The sequence below is a fragment of the Balaenoptera physalus genome (genome assembly GCF_965194825.1).
Source record: "Balaenoptera physalus genome assembly, chromosome: 1".
In the NCBI taxonomy this organism is placed as follows: Eukaryota; Metazoa; Chordata; class Mammalia; order Artiodactyla; family Balaenopteridae; genus Balaenoptera; species Balaenoptera physalus.
The window spans coordinates 51,627,102-51,647,095 of record NC_138882.1 but is presented as its reverse complement, the minus strand read 5'-3'; the positions used below and the strand labels follow the sequence as shown (position 1 = coordinate 51,647,095).

General features: G+C 34.7%; 1 protein-coding gene across 8 annotated transcripts in view; it reads left to right on the top strand.

Annotated features, from left to right (window-relative positions):
• The window catches only part of TDRD5 (tudor domain containing 5), a 108,571-nt gene that overhangs the window by 38,760 nt on the left and 49,817 nt on the right, over positions 1-19,994 (top strand). For all 8 annotated transcript variants that reach the window (XM_082465211.1, XM_082465212.1, XM_082465210.1 and 5 more), the window contains 3 exons: positions 2,682-2,765; positions 3,955-4,011; positions 18,532-18,685. In XM_082465211.1, coding sequence (XP_082321337.1) covers positions 2,682-2,765; positions 3,955-4,011; positions 18,532-18,685 — 295 coding nt within the window. The remainder of the gene's footprint in view (positions 1-2,681; positions 2,766-3,954; positions 4,012-18,531; positions 18,686-19,994) is intronic.

The window sequence follows — 19,994 nt, the reverse complement described above, 5'->3', positions numbered from 1 at the left end:
TGGAATGGAACTCGTTTGTATGTAGGGGACTTACTGTAATAAGTTGTTGTATTGAATCTTCAAATGGTGGGAGCATGTTGGGATGTGAAAAATCAATTATCTTTAGGTTCTCCCATTGTTCACTGGGAGAGCTTTAGGGAATTATCTCATGGCAGATCCAGAAGAAATGTAAAGAACCTAAGACCAAGGGCTGAGGCATTTTGTGAAAGTTAGTGATATAATCTTAGGAATCTAATTCCCCCTTCTCAGATCCTACTTTCATGTCAGCCTTAGGAGATAATGAGATTGTCTTCGTTTTTCATATGAAGAAACTGAAACCTAAAAGGTCACACAGTTTGTAAGTAATGACAGGCCAAGTGGTAATATGAAGAAATATTAAAAAATAAAAAGTTTAGAAGGAAAAAATTAATAGTAATTATGTCTTTGTGATAGGATTTTAGGTGATTTGTATTTTTCTTTATATCTTTGTGTTTTTTCTAATGTATATTTTTTACATTTACTTATCAGCTCTAAATATAACTCCATGATCTTTCATTCTACTTTTTATAATTTTTAAAATATCCTGAATTTTATTATTTGCTTTCCTGTTAAATTTTATTCACCTGTTTTTTTTTTTTTTGACATCTTTATTGGAGTATAATTGCTTTACAATGGTGTGTTAGTTTCTGCTTTATAACAAAGTGAATCAGCTATATGTATACATATATCCCCATATCTCCTCCCTCTTGTGTCTACCTCCCACCCTTTCATTCTACTTCAGGTTTCCACTCCATGGCTCTTCACTGGACCTTGGTGTCTGGATATGTTCCATGATACTCTCTACTCCTAACCTCCTGTGCTTCCAACTTATTTTTTCAGTTATTCCCATGCATCATCTTTTTACCATACTGGGGCCTCTCTATGCCTTCGGCTTCTCTCTACTAAAATCCTCTGACCTCTGCTATCTTAACTCAGGCCTCGCCTATCTTTACCGCCTACCTGTTGAGTTTAGATAATCATCCATTTTTTTCCTCAACTTTATTTTTCCACTTTCTCAGCTATCTGAGCTCCCTTTCCTTTCCTGCTGTTCTCAGGAGTGGGCCTTGCTTCTGAACTCACAGAGAATACTGAAGCTATCAGATAGTAACTCTCTCCACCTGCTGACCCCACATTTACAGAGCCTTTCTGTATCCCTACTGGTCCTTCTTCATTTCTATTACAACAGCAGAGCTCTCCTTCCTGTCTCCTTAAGGCAAGACATTCCACCGGTGCCCTGGCTCACTCTCATTCCTGGCTCCCAGGGACCTTCCACCATCCCATCTCTAACCTGCATTAAATGATGTGTTTAATAAACATTGAATAATTTTATAAACAGAAGAAAATTAGTAACAAAAATCTTTACTGGGTAAAAGTATGGGATTTGGGGGCTTCCCTGGTGGCGCCGTGGTTAAGAATCCACCTGCCAGTGCAGGGGACACGGGTTCGAGTCCTGGTCTGGGAAGATCCCACATGCCACGGGGCAACTAAGCCCGTGCGCCACAACTACTGAGCCTGCGCTCTAGAGCCTGCGAGCCACAACTGCTGAAGCCCACATGCCTAGAGCCTGTGCTCCACAACAAGAGAAGCCACCATATAAGCCCGTGCGCTGCAATGAAGAGTAACCCCCACTCACCACAGGTAGAGAGAGCCCGTGCGCAGCAGTGAAGAGCCAATGCAGTCAAAAATAGATAAATAAAAGCATAAAAAAAAAAAAAGTATGGGATTTTGTAATTGAAGACTCAATCTAATTGTTATAGAGAATGTTAATTATCCTGGAAATTTTCAGTGTTTAGTTTTATAAAGAGTCCAACTACATAAAAAAGGACGAGGGAATTCCGTGGTGGTCCAGTGGTTAGGACTCCCCTCTTTCACTGCTGAGGGCCCAGAATCGATCCCTGGTCAGGGAACTAAGATCTCACAAGCTGCGTGGCCAAAAAAAAAAAACCAAAACAAACAAACAAAAAACCCTCAAACCTTTCTACATTAAAAAGTCTGTATGTTAAAAAAGAGAGAGAGTGAAATAATGCCATTTGCAGCAACATGGATGGACCTAGAGATTGTCATACTGAGTGAAGTAAGTCAGACAGAAAAGGACAAATATCATATGATATTGCTTATATGTGGAATCTAAAAAAGTGGTACAAATGAACTTATTTACAAAACAGAAATAGAGTTAACAGATGTAGAAAACAGTCTTATGGTTACCAGGGGGGAAGTGGGGAAGGGATAAATGGGAGATTGGGATTGACATATACACACTACTCTATATAAAATAGATAACAAATAAGGGCCTACTGTATAGCACAGGGAACTCTACTCAGTACTCTGTAATGACCTATATGGGCAAAGACTCTAAAAAAGAATGGATATATGTATATGTATAACTGACTCACTTTGCTGTACAGCAGAAAGTAACACAACATTGTAAATCAACTATAGCCCAATAAAATTTTTAAAAAATATATTAAAAAAAAAAGAGTCCATCAACTCTAAGTGTATTTTATAGGGTATGAAATGTTACAGTGCCTCTTAGGAACACTATTCTTCCATTTGATTGACATACGTTTCCTTTGATAGATGTTTCCTTTAATACTGTTCAGATTTATCTTTGACTATTTTTTTTTTTTGACTAACTTGAAAATTTTTTCCGCTTTTTTTCATAGTTGGAGAATACCTTCAAATCAGTTATTGCACAAACTGGACCTGGAGGGACTATCAATCCAGAGCTAAAACATAAGATAAAATTTGTAAGTGTTTGCTGTTTCTGGGAAATGGATAAGAATAATTGATTATACATTTGGGTATCATTTGTGGTTAATTTTAATTTGCCTACAAATATTTTAGTTTTATGTTTATTCCTGATCTTTTCAAATATATTACAAATGGAGTGGCTAATCTTTTAAGATTAGAAAAAAATAAATTTCATACTCTAAACATTTTTAGTGTTCTCAAAATTATTTAGAAAATATAAGTTCCTCCAAAAATTCTCTTTTCTTCCCCTCACCCCAATAAATCATTGTTAAAAGTTAAAGATCTTGGGCTTCCCTGGTGGCACAGTGGTTGAGAATCTGCCTGCCAATGCAAGGGACACGGGTTCGAGCCCTGGGCCCCAACAGGGTCCTGCTCAGTTTCACTAGGAAACATGTTGATCTATATTTACTGATATGGAAAGAGGTCTGTGATATGCTACTAAAAAGCTGGAGAAGTAATGACCTTATTTTCATATTCAGTAAAGGTATTTTTATGTGCATATGGACAACAATGGCTACTATCTTTGCTTAACTATGTTTTCCAACATTTTCTATAGTGTGCATTGTATTTCTTTTCTGCCATTTAGAATGCTTGAAATTATGCCATAGAATATTTATTTTATGTGAGCTAAAACTAATTATGTTAGTTGAGCTAAAGAACTATGTATAGGAATTTCTGGGGAGTTGTGGCATTGCAGTATTATGCAAGAATGATTTCTTAACTCTGGAAATGTTGGAATTCACTGCCTTTTTTGGTTGTTATAACTTTTTTTAAAACTGGAAACTGGGACTTCCCTGGTGGTCCAGTGGTTAAGACTTTGCACTCCCAATGCAGGGGACCTGAGTTCAGTCCCTAGTCAGAGAACTAGATCCTGCATGCCACAACTAAAAGCTCACATGCCACAACTAAAAGATGCCGCATGCCACATCTAAAAATCCCTCATGACTCAACTGAAAAGATCCCACATGCTGCAACTAAGACCCGGTGCAGGCAAATAAATAAATATTTTTTAAAAACCTGGAAACTGATTTTTAAAACAATACTGTGACTTTAATTAATTCACTCAATAATAATGTTATTTTTGCCTTGTTACTATTTAAATTTATACTTTTTTATTTTGATATTTTGTCACCCAGCATTCCGGTGGTGTCTGTTTATATTGTATTTCAATTTTCTATTTATCAGGTTGTATCCAGGTTTCCAGAGGGTTTACTTATTTCTAAACTTCTTGGAGAGTTTGAGGTGAGTGTTTTCTTTTTCACCAACCATGTTTTTTATGGCTTGCATATGTTTCTCATGACTGATAGAAATTTTGTTGCTACTCCTTGGATCCTCCAAGTCTATGCTCTAGAACTTAAACATCTTGCTTTGCATTTTGGTGGCCTCTTCTTTACTAAAAGAGTTAAGAATCTGATTCTTAATAAATACTTCATTATGCATAGGAAGGATATTTTTACCACTATTGTTATATTATTAGAATAAAAGTTATTTTTCATGTCTGATAATACTAAGTGTCAGTGGGGATATGGAGAAACAGAATAACTCATACACTGCTTGTGGGACAAAACCCCTTTGGAGAACATTTTGGCAATATCACTTTACTTGAGGATATGCACCCCTGATGATTCAGGAGTTCTATTAATACTTCTACAGCTACACTTTAGAGAAACTCTTAAACATGTGCACATGAAGACATACATATGACATGCACATTGCAGCATAGTAAAAAACTGGAAACAAATTAAATGGCTATCAGTAGGAGAATGGATAAATAAATTGAGATTGACATTTATACAATGGAGTAATATGTAGCAGATAAAATAAATGAACTAGATTTCATCCATGCAACATGAATCATTTTTGGAACAATTATGTTTTAGTGAAAAAAAATCACATTGCAGAATGATAATTCAGATACTGCCATATACCCAAGTTTTAAAAATGGTTAGGTGTGCCAGTCTCTATTTGGAATGCCTTTCTTATAGCAGTTCATTTGTTTTCACAACAGAGTGAGGCACAGAAAAGTAACTTGCCTAAGGGTCAGGTAGCCAATAATGGGTGGAGCCAGGATTTGAAACCCTGGCAGTCTGGCTTCACTATCCTAACTCTTAACTACTATGTCATGAACACTATCACATATTTGTACATATGAACACGGATGTTGTGAGATACTACATAGCATAATGGTTAAGATACATCACCTCTATGTGCTATTTCATAGATGATATGTAAAGTCAGAATAATATTACCTACTTTATAGAGTTTTGTCAAGTTTAAATGGCTTAAAATAAAGTAATTAGAACAGTGCCTGCCACATAGTAATTGTTCGATAACTGTTAAAACTCATAGTAGACTAAAAAAAAGAAAACTTAGAAAAGATGCATATCATCCCTCAGTGATGGAGAAAACTTAATTTCACATTGTGAATTTAAAGAAATGAATCTTTTAGAGCCAAAAAGTTTATTTCAAATAGGCCCATGAGAGAAAGCTAAAACAACGAGTCTTGATGTTTTTTGGATTAACAAGTCAAGTCACTTATCTAAAAATGAAATTACAGAATAAAGTGTAGGGACTTCCCTGGTGGCTCAGTGGTTAAGAACCTGCCTGCCAATTCAGGGGACATGGGTTCGAGCCCTGGGCCGGGAAGATCCCACATGCCTCGGAGCAACTAAGCCCACGCGCCACAGCTACTGAGCCTGTGTGCCACAACTACTGAAGCCTCTGCACCTAGAGCCCATGCAGTGCAACAAGAGAAGCCACCACAATGAGAAGACTGCATACCGCAACGAAGAGTAGCCCCCACTCGCCACAACTAGAGAAAGCCCACACGCAGCAATGAAGACCCAACAGCCAAAAATAAATAAATAACTAAAAAGAATAAAGTGTAAAATAGAGTAATAAAGTAATAGAATATGACTTAATTGTCACAAAATTTATGGGTAAAAATAAACTTCCTATGCCAGATTCACAACTCAAAGTGAATAGTTTTATACAACTAACATTTTAGCAAAAGTAGCTTCCTGTAATAAAAATTCATGGAGTTAAGATTAAAAGTCAACAATCTTGGAGAAATTAAAATAAACCTTTTTTTTTTTAATAGGATTTGTTTTTATATTGGAGTATAGTTGATTAACAATGTTGTGTTAGTTTCCGGCGTGCAGCAATGTGATTCAGTTATACATATACATGTATCTATTCTTTTTCAAATTCTTTTCCCATTTAGGTTATTACAGAATACTGAGCAGAGTTCCCTGTGCTATTTAGTAGGTCCTTGTTGGTTATCTATTTTAAATATAGCAGTGTGTACATGTCAATCCCAAACTCCCAATCTGTCCTTCCCCCACCCCGCCTTCCCCCTTGCTAACCATAAGTTCATTCTTTAAGTCTGTGAGTCTGTAAAACAAACCTTTTAATGTTACAGGGAAGCTCTTTGCCCTTCTTAGTAAAAAGACTTCGGCAGAAATTCAACATTATTATTAGAAATATATAATAAGTATAGATTTAATTTAACCTTTATTCTAACTTGTAGTAACACTTACTAACCCTTTATTTATCCAACATGTTATAAAAGCTACCTGTGTGATTTGTCCTCTTGAAATACCTGGGCACCAGTCTGCCATTCTTTCAAGATCCTTTGTTAAATTGCTAATTGAAGGGAAGATAGTGCAGTGACAGCATAGTTTTTGGATCTTCCTGAAGTGCCACGTAACAACAGTCAGAGAAACTAGATAGCAAAACAAAAAATCCACAGACAATATTTATAACAAAATCGGATAATATATCTCCCATGAATAATTGCTGGAGAGTAATCAGCAGCAGCCACAAGAGCCTCATAATATCAATGTCTGTGCCAGGAGAAAACAGGGAAGCAAGAGAGCCAATGTCCGATGGACCTAGGGACAAAAGAATCGCAAAATAGCCATCAGGTATTCACTAGAATGTACAGCAAGCCATTTTGAAAACAGCAGCTGAAACTGGATGATATTTTGACTTATCTAATAGCAGAGAATGTTTCATGGTAAGAGTTGAATAGGGCTGGAGCACCATAGCTCCTGTGTATTCTTGAAACTGACCAGCCAGAGCTCCCTTACAGACACTAATGAAAAATTGAGCAGGATACGGACAGTAGAACAAGAGAAGTCTTAGATGTAAGTAGTATTAAGGGAAAAGAGCCAGGAAATTTCAAAATTAACCTACTGTATTTTTAAACAGTATATGAAAACAATGGAAGGAGGATCTCTGTGAAGCAGAAAGCAATCCAGAATGATGTCCTGTAAGTCAGGAAAATGAATTTCATAATTCAATGAATTTCAACCGAAGAGGATCAGGGTCAAATTGCATCATTGTCTTAAGAAAAAAAGAGAATAAGGAGCAGAATAACGTATCTACTGACAATAAAAACATGTCAGAAAGACATGTCCCTAATAAAGGTCAAAACTGAAACCTACTTTTTCAAAAATATATACTAAGAAAGTGATACAAAACATGAAAGAACAACATAAATCTGAATTACACGAATTTGTAAATAAGGTGAACAGTACTCAGGGAAGAATTATAAATAAAAGGAAAAATCATTTCAGAAATGAAGACTAAACTTCAAAGATTACAGGAGCAAAAAATATAACAGCTTATGCCCTAAGAAAAAACAGTAGGTAAAAATGAGGAACATTTTGAAAGTCAAAATAAATGAGGGAGGCACTGGGGATCCAGGCATAAAAGGCTCTGTCACTAAGGTTTTTGAAATCTAGTGAGAAACTCAGGCATGCAAATAAATTAAGGTAATATTATGTCTGAGTAGCCTATACTGGAACAATCCTGAAGATAATTATTATAAGTTCTGGACAAAATATGCAAAATCACTCTCTGAAGGTACTAGAAATTGTCCAAAAGCAGGCAGAAACTGGAAAGGAGTCAGCACCTGGAGGAGGGAATGGCACCTTTTTATTTGCCTGGATTTTGGCCTGATGGCAGGCCCCATACATTGTTTGGAATTGGAGATTGGATAGAAATCAGAAGTTTTACTGGCTTCTGATTTGGAGCTACATAAGCAGCTGAAAAATGAGGGGAGAAATCATAGGATGGAGAGAGCTGCAGAGAGGGAGCATCAAATTCTGCACATAAATTCTGCTCAGATCTCTGACTGTTGAACTACACATGCCTGGGGCAGACTCAAAGCAGCCTAGTAAGGCTAAAAGAACTGAATCTATTTCAGCTGTTGCCCACCACAGGGAGTCAGAATTTAAGATTAGTCAAGTTAACGCCCAGCTAAAACTAAGCAAAAAGCAGTACTCTTAGAAGGACTGTAAAAGATTCCACAGTCTCTACAGCTTACATATTATGATGTCCAGGATACAAACCAAAATTACTGGATAGATTTAAGAAACAAAATGTGGCCCTTGGTGAAGAGAAAAAATAATCAATGAAAACTGATCCTGAGATGAGGCAGATGTTGAAGTTAGCAAAATGTTTTAAAGAATTCTTAAAACCACATTAAAAAGAGTGTAAAGCAATATATGTTCACACTAAATGAACAGATAAGAAACCTCAGTGGAGAAAAAGAAATTATAAAGTCAAATGATTTTCTAGAGTTGAAAATAAAATATCTGAAGTAAATTCACTGCAGTGTCTTAAGAACAAATTGGAAATGGCAGAAGAAAGCATCAGTGAACCCCAGAACAGATTGGTAGAAATGATCCAATCTGAAGAACAGAGAGAGAAAATAAATGAAAAAAATTTTTTTAAAAAGCAGAATCTGGGAGTTCCCTGGTGGTATAGTGGTTAGGATTTGGTGCTTTCACTGCCGTGGCCCAGGTTCAGTCCCTGGTTGGGGAACTGAGAGGTACTGTGAGCCGTGTGGCGTGGCCAAAAAAAAAAAACAAAAAAAAGCAGAATCTGAGAGACCTGTGGGACGATACCAAGTGGCCTAACATATGTGTAATTGTGATGAGAGAAAGATGGTAAGGAGAAAAAATGAAAAGAGAAAAAATTCTTGAGAAAATAATGGTTGAAAATTTTGTAAATTTTATGAAAGAGTTTACAGATTTAAGAAGCCCAGAAAAGCACACAAAATGAATACAAAGAAAATCTTACATAGGCACATCGTAGTCAAACTGCAGAAAACTCAAAGTAATTAGAAAATCATGCAACTAAAGAAAAATGACACATTGCCATAGAGGGGAACAATGTTAAATATGATGGCTGACCTCTCATTAGGAACAGTAAAGGCTAGAAGACAGTGGAATGACATCTTTAAAGTTTTCAAAAAAACCCCACTCTTTGCCCAATTTTTTATTTCCAGTAGTATAGTATCTTGGGAGTATCTTTCAAGAACTTTGAAGAATGAAGGTAAAGTAGAGGTATTTTCAGATCATCAAAAGTGGGTAATTAATTGTAAGCAGCCCTGCATTATAGGAAATTCTAAAGAATATTCTTCAGGCTGAAGGAAATGATGCCAGATTGTACTTGAATCTATAGGAAGGATTGAAGAGCACAGGAAATGGTAAATGTGTGGGTATATATCAAAGAGTTTTTAAAAAATCAATTAAGTATATGACTGTTTAAAGCAAAAATTATAACACTGTATAATTGGGTTTGTAACATGTAGACGTAATATTTGTGAAAACCATGGCATAATGAGTGGAGGGGCAGTACATGGAACTATAGTTTGCAAGGTTCTTGTGTTTTATGTGAAGTAGTACAGTAAGACTGAAAAGTTAAGGATGTATAGAACAATAAATAATGCAGAGTTATAGCTATAAAGCCAATAGATAAATTAAAATGGAATTGTATAAAAATACTCAGTAAACTCAAAGGAAGACGGGGTTTACTGTTCAGCTGTTTTGCTTGAAGGACAACAAAGGAACAAAGTTTGAGAGAAACAAAATACAAATGGGATTAGCAGAAATTAAATAGCAAAAATGTTAGCTGTATAGGAGAAAATATTTGCAAACAATGTGAACAACAAGAGCTCAGTTTCCAAAATACACAAACAGCTCATACAGCTCATTATAAAAAAAAAACAACCCAATCAAAAAATGGGCAGAAAACCTAAATAGACATTTCTCCAAAGAAGACATACAGAGGGCCAACAGACACATGAAAAGATGCTCAACATTGCTAATTATTAGAGAATGCAAATGCAATAAGGGATCACCTCACACCAGTCAGAATGGCGATCATCAAAAAGTCTACAAATAAATGCTGGAGAGGGTGTGGAGAAAAGGTAACACTCTGCACTGTTGGTGGGAATGTAAATTGGTGCAGCCACTATTGAGAAACAGTATGGAGGTTCCTTAAAAAACTAAAAATGGAGCTACCATATGACCCAGCAATCCCACTCCTGGGCATATATCTGGAGAAAATCATAATTCAAAAAGATAGATGCACCCCAGTGTTCATTGTAGCACTGTTTACAATAGCCAAGACATGGAAGCAACCTAAGTGTCCATCAACAGATGAATAAAGAAGATGTGGTATATATATACAATGGAATATTACTCAGCCATAAAAAAGAACGAAATAATGCCATTTGCAGTAACATGGATGGACCTGGAGGTTATCATACCAAGTGAAGTAAGTCAGAGAAAGACAAATATCGTATGATAACACATGTGGGATCTAAAGAATGATACAAATGAACTTATTTACAAATCAGAAACAGACTCGCAGACATAGAAAACAAACTATGGTTAACAAAGGGGAAAGGGAGGGAGGGATAAATTAGGCGTTTGGGATTAACAGACACACTAATATATATAAAATAGGTAAACAACAAGGACCTACTGTATAGCACAGGAAACTATATTCAATATCTTGTAATAACCTATAAGGAAAAGAATCTGAAAAATATATATGTATATAAACTGAATCATTTTGCTGTACACCTGAAACTAACACAACATTGTAAACCAACTATACTTCAATTTAAAAAATGGTATCTGTAAGTCCAATTATATTAATAATTTCAGGAATGTAGTGGAGTATATATTATAATTAATGAAGTTATGAAATGGAATGAAAAAGAAAGATGCAACTAAATGCTGTCCACATGAAATACATTGTTAGTAAAAAGATACAGATTGGTTGAAAGTAAAAGATGAAAAAGATATATCATACATACATACAGTAAGCATAAAAGAATTGAAGTGACTAAAAAAAATCAGGTAAAGTCAGAATTCTAGGCAAAGTGTATTATCGGAGATAGAGGGATATTTCATAAGGATAAATGGTTAATTAGGAAGACACAACAGTCAAATGTGTATTCACCTAATAATGCTTTAAGATAAATGATCTAAAAATTGACAGAATTAATTATGAGTTAACTCCACAATTATAGGGGTTTTCTCTTTCTGGCATTTAATAAAATAGTCAAAAAAAATGAATAAGGACATAGAAAATCTGAACCACACTGTCTACCATCATGATCTGTTTGACTTTTATAGAACACTGTACCCAACAACTGCAGAATACACATTCTATTCAGGTACACATGGAACATTTGCCAGGATGGACCATGTAGTTGGCCATGGAATAAGTCTCAACAAATTTCAAAATACTGAAATCTTACAGAGTATGTTCTTTAAGATGGAATTAAATTACAAATCAATACAATGAATTACTTAAGAATTAACCCTCCAGATAATTTGGAAATTAAACAGTTCTCTTCTAAATAACTTATTTTTTAAAATTGAAGTATAGTTGATTTACAATGTTGTGTTAGTGTCTGGGTGTACAGCAAAGTCATTCAGTTATACATATATATGTGTACTTTTTCATACTCTTTTGCATTATGGTTTATTACAGGATATTGAATGTAGCTAAATAACTTATTAAAGACAGAATCACAAGGGGAATTTGAAAATATTTCCAATTGAAAATGAAAATATAACATGTCAAAAATTGTGAGATGTAGCTAAAACAGTGCTCAAAGAGAAATTTGTAGCTCTAAAATGCCTAAATTAGAAGAAAAGAAAGATATAAAATCATCATTGACCTGAAGGTCTACCTTAAGAAGTCTAGAAAAGGGAGGAGCAAAGTAAAGTCAAAATAGTAGGAGAAAAGAAATAATAAAATCAAGAATAGACATTAAGGGCTTCCCTGGTGGCGCAGTGGTTGAGAATCTGCCTGCCAATGCAGGGGACACGGGTTCGAGCCCTGGCCTGGGAAGATCCCACATGCCGCGGAGCAGCTCGGCCCATGAGCCACAATTACTGAGCCTGCGCGTCTGGAGCCTGTGCTGGGCAACGAGAGGCCGCGACAGGGAAAGGCCCGCGCACCGCGATGAAGAGTGGCCCCCGCTTGCCACAACTAGAGAAAGCCCTCGCACAGAAATGAAGACCCAACACAGCCATACATACATACATACATACACACATAAAAAGAATGTAAGCAGACAAGAATAGCATTAAAAAAAAAAAGAATAGACATTAATAAAATAGCAACAATTAACAAAGCCAAATATTGATTCTTTGTAAGATCACCAAAATTGATAAACCATTAACTAGTTAAATTTAAAAAAAAGAGAGGACACAAACACCAATTTCAGGAAAGAGGTTATATCGTTATAAATTCTACAGATACTAAAAGGACAATAAGGAAATATTATGAACAACTGTGTCTATCATTTGACAACTTAGATGGAATGGACAAATTCCTCAAAAGACACAAATTACCCAACTGAGGCAAGATGAAATAGAAAATCTGAATATCCCTGTAAGTATCAAGAAATGGATTTTTGTTATTTAAAAAAAACAAAAGAAAGCAAAACACCTCTCCACAAAAGAAGGGAGAAGAAGAAAAATCTCCAGGCCCATATGGTTTTATTGGTGAATTCTGTCAAACTTTTAAGGAGGAAATTATATTAATCATACATTGTTTCTTTCATAAAATAGAATGAGTTGGGGAGTATTTTCTATGAATACATTATCCTGCTACCAAAACTTGACATAGGCATTACAAAAAAACCCAATTAGATCATGTTTATCATAACATAGGATAAAAAATATTACAAAATAATAGTAAATTGAATCCAGCAATATGTGAACAAGAGGGTATTTTCCCCCAGCAATACAAGGTTGGAGTAACATTTCAAAAGGAATTACCATAATTCACCATGTTAACAGAATAAGGAAGAAAATCATATGATCATTTTAGATGCAGAAAAAGAATTACCAAAATTTAATACCCATTTGTAATCAAAACTCTCAGAAAAATAGGAATAGAATAGAACTTCCTCAACCTGGTAAAGGATAGCTATGAAAAACCTATACTTGTCATACTTAATAGTAAAACACTGGACACTTTCCCCCTAAAATCAGGGCTACCATGTCCATTCGCACGGCTTTAATTCAGTATTGTACTGGAGGTCCTAGACAGTGTAATAAAATAAGAAAAAAATAGGCACAAAAACTTGAAGTAGTGAAACTGTCATTATTTGTAGAAAACATGATTGCCTACATAGAATGTACTAAGGAATCCATGAAAAGCTATTAGAACAAATAAGTGAATTTATTAAGGCCAAAGTTAATATAAAAAAGTTGTATATTAATTATATGGATTAATAATAAAAATAATATAATATAGATTAATATAAAAATCTGTTATATTTCCATATGGAGGCAGCAAACAATTGGAAAATGAAATTTTTAAAATTCTATTTACAATAGTGTCAAATTACTTGAAAATAAGTCTAACAAAGAAATATAAGACACCTGTACTGAAAAATACTAACATTGCTGAGAGAAATTAAAGAAGACTAAATGGAGAGCTGTAACATTCATGGATAAGAAGCTTAGTATTGTTATTAACCTATAGATTCAGTATTGTCCCCATCATAATTCTTGTAGGCTATTTGTAAATACTGACAAATCCATAAGTTTGTTATATATGAGAGTACATAAGGAGTTCAGTTCTTATGCACTCAAGTGATTTTTGATGGAGATGCCAAAGGAATTCAATGGGGACAGGAAAATCTTTTCAACAAATGATGGTGGAACAACTACTTATGTGGGAAGAAAATAAATCTCAACCCCAACCTCACACCATGTACAAAATTAGGGATATATCATAGACATAAATGGGAAAAATTCAAAATTAAAGCTTCTAGAAGAAAACTTTATTTACAATCTGGGGATATTTAAGAGTTTCTTAGGACATAGAAAGCAATAATCATTTAAAAGAAAATTGATAATGAGACTTTATCAAAATTTTACTATTTAGGAGACTCCATTTAAAAATTAAAAGGCAGACCACAGACTGGGAAGAAATATTTACAATCATACATCTGAAAAAGGACTCATATCCAGAATACATAGAGAACCTTCTATATCTCCATTACAGAAAGCCGAACAACTCCATTAAAAAAAGGTTTGAACAGACACTTCACAAGTGTAGATGTATGAGTGATTAATAAACACAAATGCTAGTAAACTCATACATTTTTGGTTCAAGTATAAAATGGTACTACTTTGGAAAATGTTCTGACAGTTTGTTATAAAATAAATGTATATTTACTCTTTGATCCAGAATTATACTCTTTGATCCAGAATTATTAATTCAAGAGAAATCAAAGCCTATGTCCCCCCAAAAGACTTGTACAATAATATTTGTAACAGCTTTATGCTTAATAGCCACAACTGGAGAAAACTCTATTATTCATTAGTACGAAAATGAATAAAGAAATTGTGGTATATTCTTACAATGAAATACTATTCAGCATTAAAAATAAATCAACTACTGATAGATGAATCAACATGGATGAATTTGAGAAACGCTTGCTGCTGAACAGAAGAGTATACAGTGTAGGATACCTTCTATTTGAATTGCTAGGATAGCCAAAGCTAATTTATGGTGGAAAAAGAGAGTTGTTTTTCTCTGGGAAAGAAAGAACTTGCTGAGTGATGGAAATGTTTTATATCTTAAATATGAGTTTGCGGCACACAGTGTGCATTTATCAAAGCTAATTGAATGATAAACTTAAGTTTTATACATTTCAGTGTATGTAAATTTTATGTTTAAAAAACCAACAGATATTGAACTCAGTTAATTATGTGCATACTGACATATTTTGGGGTAAAGGGTACTGATGTCTGCAGCTCGTGTTGAAATGCTTAAAAAAGGTAAGATGGTTTGGTAGGTAGATGGCTATATAGATGATAAAGGAAATATAGCAGAATACTAATAATTATATAATCTAGGTGGCGGATGTTCACTGTCCAAGTCTTTCACCTTTTCCTGTGTTTAAAAATTTTCATAAGAAAATACTAGGAAAAAATGAACAAGAAAGATTGAAGCGAAAGTAACAGGCATTGAAAACAGGCAGAGAAGAGCCAACGTATGAAATAAAACCAATGATGGAACAGAACAAATATTGAAAACTATAATTTGAGTGAACTTTACTGAAATAGAAGACTTGAAATTATATATTGAAAGAACACACTGCATACCTGAGAATATCAACCCAGAATGACAAACACCAAATTATTGGACTTAAAGAAAAAAATAATCCTTTGAACAAATGAACAAGTGACTTATAAAGGAGACAAAATTAGGTTATAGAACATTTTCAGTGTTCTTCTAAACATTCTCATGTTTAGAAGAAAAGGGATTTAAAAAATAACATATTTTAAACACTCAAGGAAAAAAAAATGTGAGCCAAGGATTTTATGGCTAGCAAAATTGACTTTCAACTATACAGAACTAGACAAGCTATTGCTGCCATGCAAGAATTCAAGAACCATTGTTCCCATGAGACCTCAAGGAGTCTACTGAAGAATGAACTTCAGGTAACCAAAATCACTTGAGGGACAGGAACAAAAGAACTGAACGTGAGCGCCACTTATAAAACTAAGACCAAATGAGGGTTAGAAAGAAGAGAATATAGTATATAATGGCTATATACTCTGACAATATAAAGGACAATTACACAAAATGGTAGAAAGAGAAGGGGTGAGCATAGGAAAAAAATGTTAACTGCTTTTATTAATTATACTGGTGATGGTAATGTGAGTACTGTTTTTTATGAGACTATTGAGTAATGTGATATAGAGCAGCAGTCCCCAACCTTTTTGGCACCAAGGACCAGTTTTGTGGAAGACAGTTTTTCCACAGATGGAGGGTGGGCATGGTTCAGGCGGTAACGTGAGCAGTGGGGAGCAGCAGATGAAGCTTCACTCGCTCGCCCGCTGCTAACCTCCTGCTGTGCGGCCCTGTTCTAACAGGCCGTGGACCAGTACCAGTATGCCATCCGGGGGTTGGGCACCCCTGATATAGAGCATATTAATAATTATGGGATATATGGGGGTAATTATGAGATAATTTTAATTGTATGTACAAGGATTTCTAATTGCATAAATTGAACCTGGAACATCTTACCATTCCAGACCAGCAAGGACTATTAAAGACTAGGTTCACATTAGAAGGGCTTAGGAATCCATGTGAAGTGTTATTTCAGGTTTCAATAAGGGTAATAATTGCAGTGGTTTGAAGCCCATCAAATATGTTTAATTCTATGAGTTCATACGATATTAAAAACTAATTGGTTATCATGGAAGATGATAGAGAACCAATTCATTACCTTAGAAAATGGTAAATAAAGAGAAAGAGCCAGTCACTTACCTCACTTTCCTGAATGAACTGGTAGGACTGTGTAACCAAATAGCAGATGAGGGGAGCATATCTCTATAAAATATTCCAACTAAATAACAAAAAAGAATTTATAGAATTAGAATATCACTATGTTAAGCCTCTCAATAAAATAGTAGATCAGGCATCGACCAGTAATGGCTCCTAACAACACCAATAAAAAAAAAAAAAAAAGACAACCAGACATTATATGTACCTCTTTTTAGAACATGGCATCACTAATAGTGTTGTCATAGGGGTGGAGCATGAGTCTGATCAAGCCGCTGGGTCCAGCTGCCAATTTGCAGAAAATAAAGTGTTTGCACTACGAGTGTATCATCTACAAAATCTACTCCATGAGGAAATGAAATCATGTAATAGGATATATACATATATTTGAAGGCATAAATATAAACTCTAAGGAAAAAATAAAACAACCAAAATGGATTGGAGATGGAAGAGAAGAGAGTGGGAGTAGAAATACACCAATTACTTTCTTGCTTATGGTTGGGAGTATATAAAGAAGATAACATAACAAAGGACCTAGGGCAGTGTATCTGACATATCAATGGATGGACCAAACTAACTTACTAAAAGAAACTGCTTCTGAGATAGGATTACTCAACTGTGTTTCATATAAGGATTTGGAATTACCTCCGTATTAACTCATTAAAAATACAACAGGTGTAATCTATTATGTTGAAGCATGATGCATGTTCAAGTTTTGACAGTTTCTGGAAAGATTCACAAGAATCTGCTGGTGATGGTTTGCACAAGAAACTAGTAGTAATGGTTACCTCCAAGGAGGTGATCTCCTGGTCAACTGAGGGATGGGAGTGGGCTGGAGACTTAGTTTTTGCTGTGTATCTTTTTAAAACTTCTGAATATCACTTATTCAAAAAATTGATAACTTACATTAAAAAGAATCCTTCCCAACCTAGTCGTGTGTTCAGCTGAATTGCACATCATAGTACTGGGCACTTACCGAGAAGGTAAAGAAACCATTAGAGAGTAATGAACATAAAAAGAAAAGAAGTCATAATGTGTAATGTACAAAGAAGTAAGTAGAAGTACCAAATCTAACTCACCACCACCCTTCTTCTGTCCTCTACCAGTTCTTTCTTGGGATATCTGTGATTGGCTATAGATGTGATACTAATGACCCTTTTAAACCGTGACTTGACTGACGCTGGGCCCCGTTTTTACAAGTATCCTGGGAGCAGTCAGTAAAGAGTTGAGTTGGGTCTCAGAGCATTACACCAACAAGAAGTATGCACTGCAGAAATCCCACCCTTTGTCAAGGGTCAGTCCTTTAGAACTGTTTGCCCTCTGTGTTCCTGTTGATCTTCCCCAAGGTGATTAAGTCAGAGCAGGGATTTATTTCCTACTAACACCTAGTCAAGAGGAAGAGAGCAAGAACTACGGTTAGCTCAACAACTGCTTTACCTTGGTTATGGAGACAAAAGTTTAAGAATTCAGACATTTTAATGGGACGTCTTTATTAACAAGGGCAAACTTACCAATTCACTGTGCAGTTTAAACCAAACATATTTGTTATCTATCTTATATATATTCTCTTCTATCTGTATTTGGTATAGTTCTTCTTCTTTTCCAAGGTGAGAAAATCAGACAGTTATAGGAAATACATTGACACCTGCCTATTTATCCCAACTTCCAGGGTGAAATAATAAACAAAATTTTTAAGGAAATGTTTAAAAATAGTATTTTATTGCATGTGGAAAGTGGTAGTGAATATTCTTTCTCTGAAAATAGAGAAATATCAAGTTTTATTATGATTTTTGTATTTTGTGTGTTCCCCTCTTTTTTAAAAAAGACTTTTTGCTTTATAATGAGACATTGTGAAAAATGAGAGGTAAAAATGTCCCTTAATTTTCTTTTCAATTTAACATATGCTCTAAAAGGAACTTGAAGTTGGCCTAGAAGTTTATGGTGAGGGATTATAGGTCTCTTGGTTTGTATTATACTTGCATGGAAGCAAGGGTTTGTTGTAATGCCTGAGTTAACTCACCCTTACAAATTTAGTTTGGCTAAGTCCAAATTAAAGCATTGTCCATGGGCACCTGTATATGTTATATTCTTGTTTTGTTTTGTTTTTTGTTTTTGGTTTTGTTTTGGTGACAGGTAATTTTTAAAGAGCAACTTTCACCCAAAAAACTGGGCTTCTTAAATGCGACCGAGCTTGTTGGAGCTCTTAGTGACATTCTCCATGTTGAGTTCAGGGAAGGAGAACAAGACTTGCTGGTGTTTGATGCTGATATGAAGCCTCTACCACCTGGTGAGTTGAATTACAATATGATGCAAACCTGATTTTTAATTGTCTCTGTAAGAACAAGCAAAAAGAGAGCACTGGTTATGTAAATAGGCGTTATTGTAACCACATCAACCAAACAGATCACACATTAGCCTTGAAAATGTTTTGTATATAATGACCTCCTTTCTGGTGATATATGTTGCAATGAGGTTACTGTATTAAAATCTGAGTTTTTTAAGTTTACTTTCTTCATTGTCCAGATTTTTTAATAATTCTGAAGAAATAAATTTCCTGAAATGGTGTTCTGAGGGGGAAGCACTAGATAGTTCAGTGGTTCTTAACTCTGTTTAGAAATATATGGAGGTTCTTAGAAATACATGGACGTTCAGAATAAATGGGTGTGCGTTGAGACTCAGCAGTTGTAATTTTAAAAAAATAACATTTTATTTTGAGATAATTTTAGGTTTATAGAAAAGTTGCAAAGATAGTACAGAGTTCTCATATGCCCTTCCTCCAGTTTCCCCCTAATTTTAACATCTTACATTACCATGATATATTTATCAAAACTAAGAAATTAACATTGGTACATTGCTATTTACTAAACTCCAGATTCTATTCCGATTTTATCAGTTTTGTTCTTTTTCTGTTTCTGGATCTACTCCAGGATATCACATTGCATTTAGGGCACTTGACTTTTGTTTTTGTTTGGCTTAGTGGTTTTTTTCTTTTGAAATTTTTATTGAGGTTATTGTAGGTTCACTTGTAGTTATTAAGAACGAATACAGAGAGATCCCATGTACTCCTTCCTCAGTTCCCTTAATGGTAATGTCTTGCCATCTATAGTAAATATGATACTTATATTTTTATAAGTTTCTACAAGTGGCTATAGTGGACAGCTGTGTGTTTTTTTTTACAAAATGTAAATGTATCTTTGTTGATTTTTCTGATTAAAATAACTTACATTCATTCTAAAAAATTCAGATAGCACAGATGAGTAAAAAGTTGAAAGTGAATATTTCTCTTCATTTTACTCCCACCAAAAATGCCATTAGAATTTTTATATAGCCTTCCAGACTTTTAAAAATGTATATGTGAGCCTAGCTGCACTTAGAAAAAAATTGCAAAAGCAGTATTTGCTTGTTTAAACAATTCCAGCAATGCAGAGGTAGTAACTAGTAGTAATAGTTTTAGTGGTTTTTCTCTGGACCTCTTCTCTATAATTATTTATCATATGTATAATTTTCTTCCACAAAACAGTATTGTATAAACATTATATAAGTCCTTGCTTTTTATACTTCATAGAGGTAATATTCTATAACAGCATATACAAGTT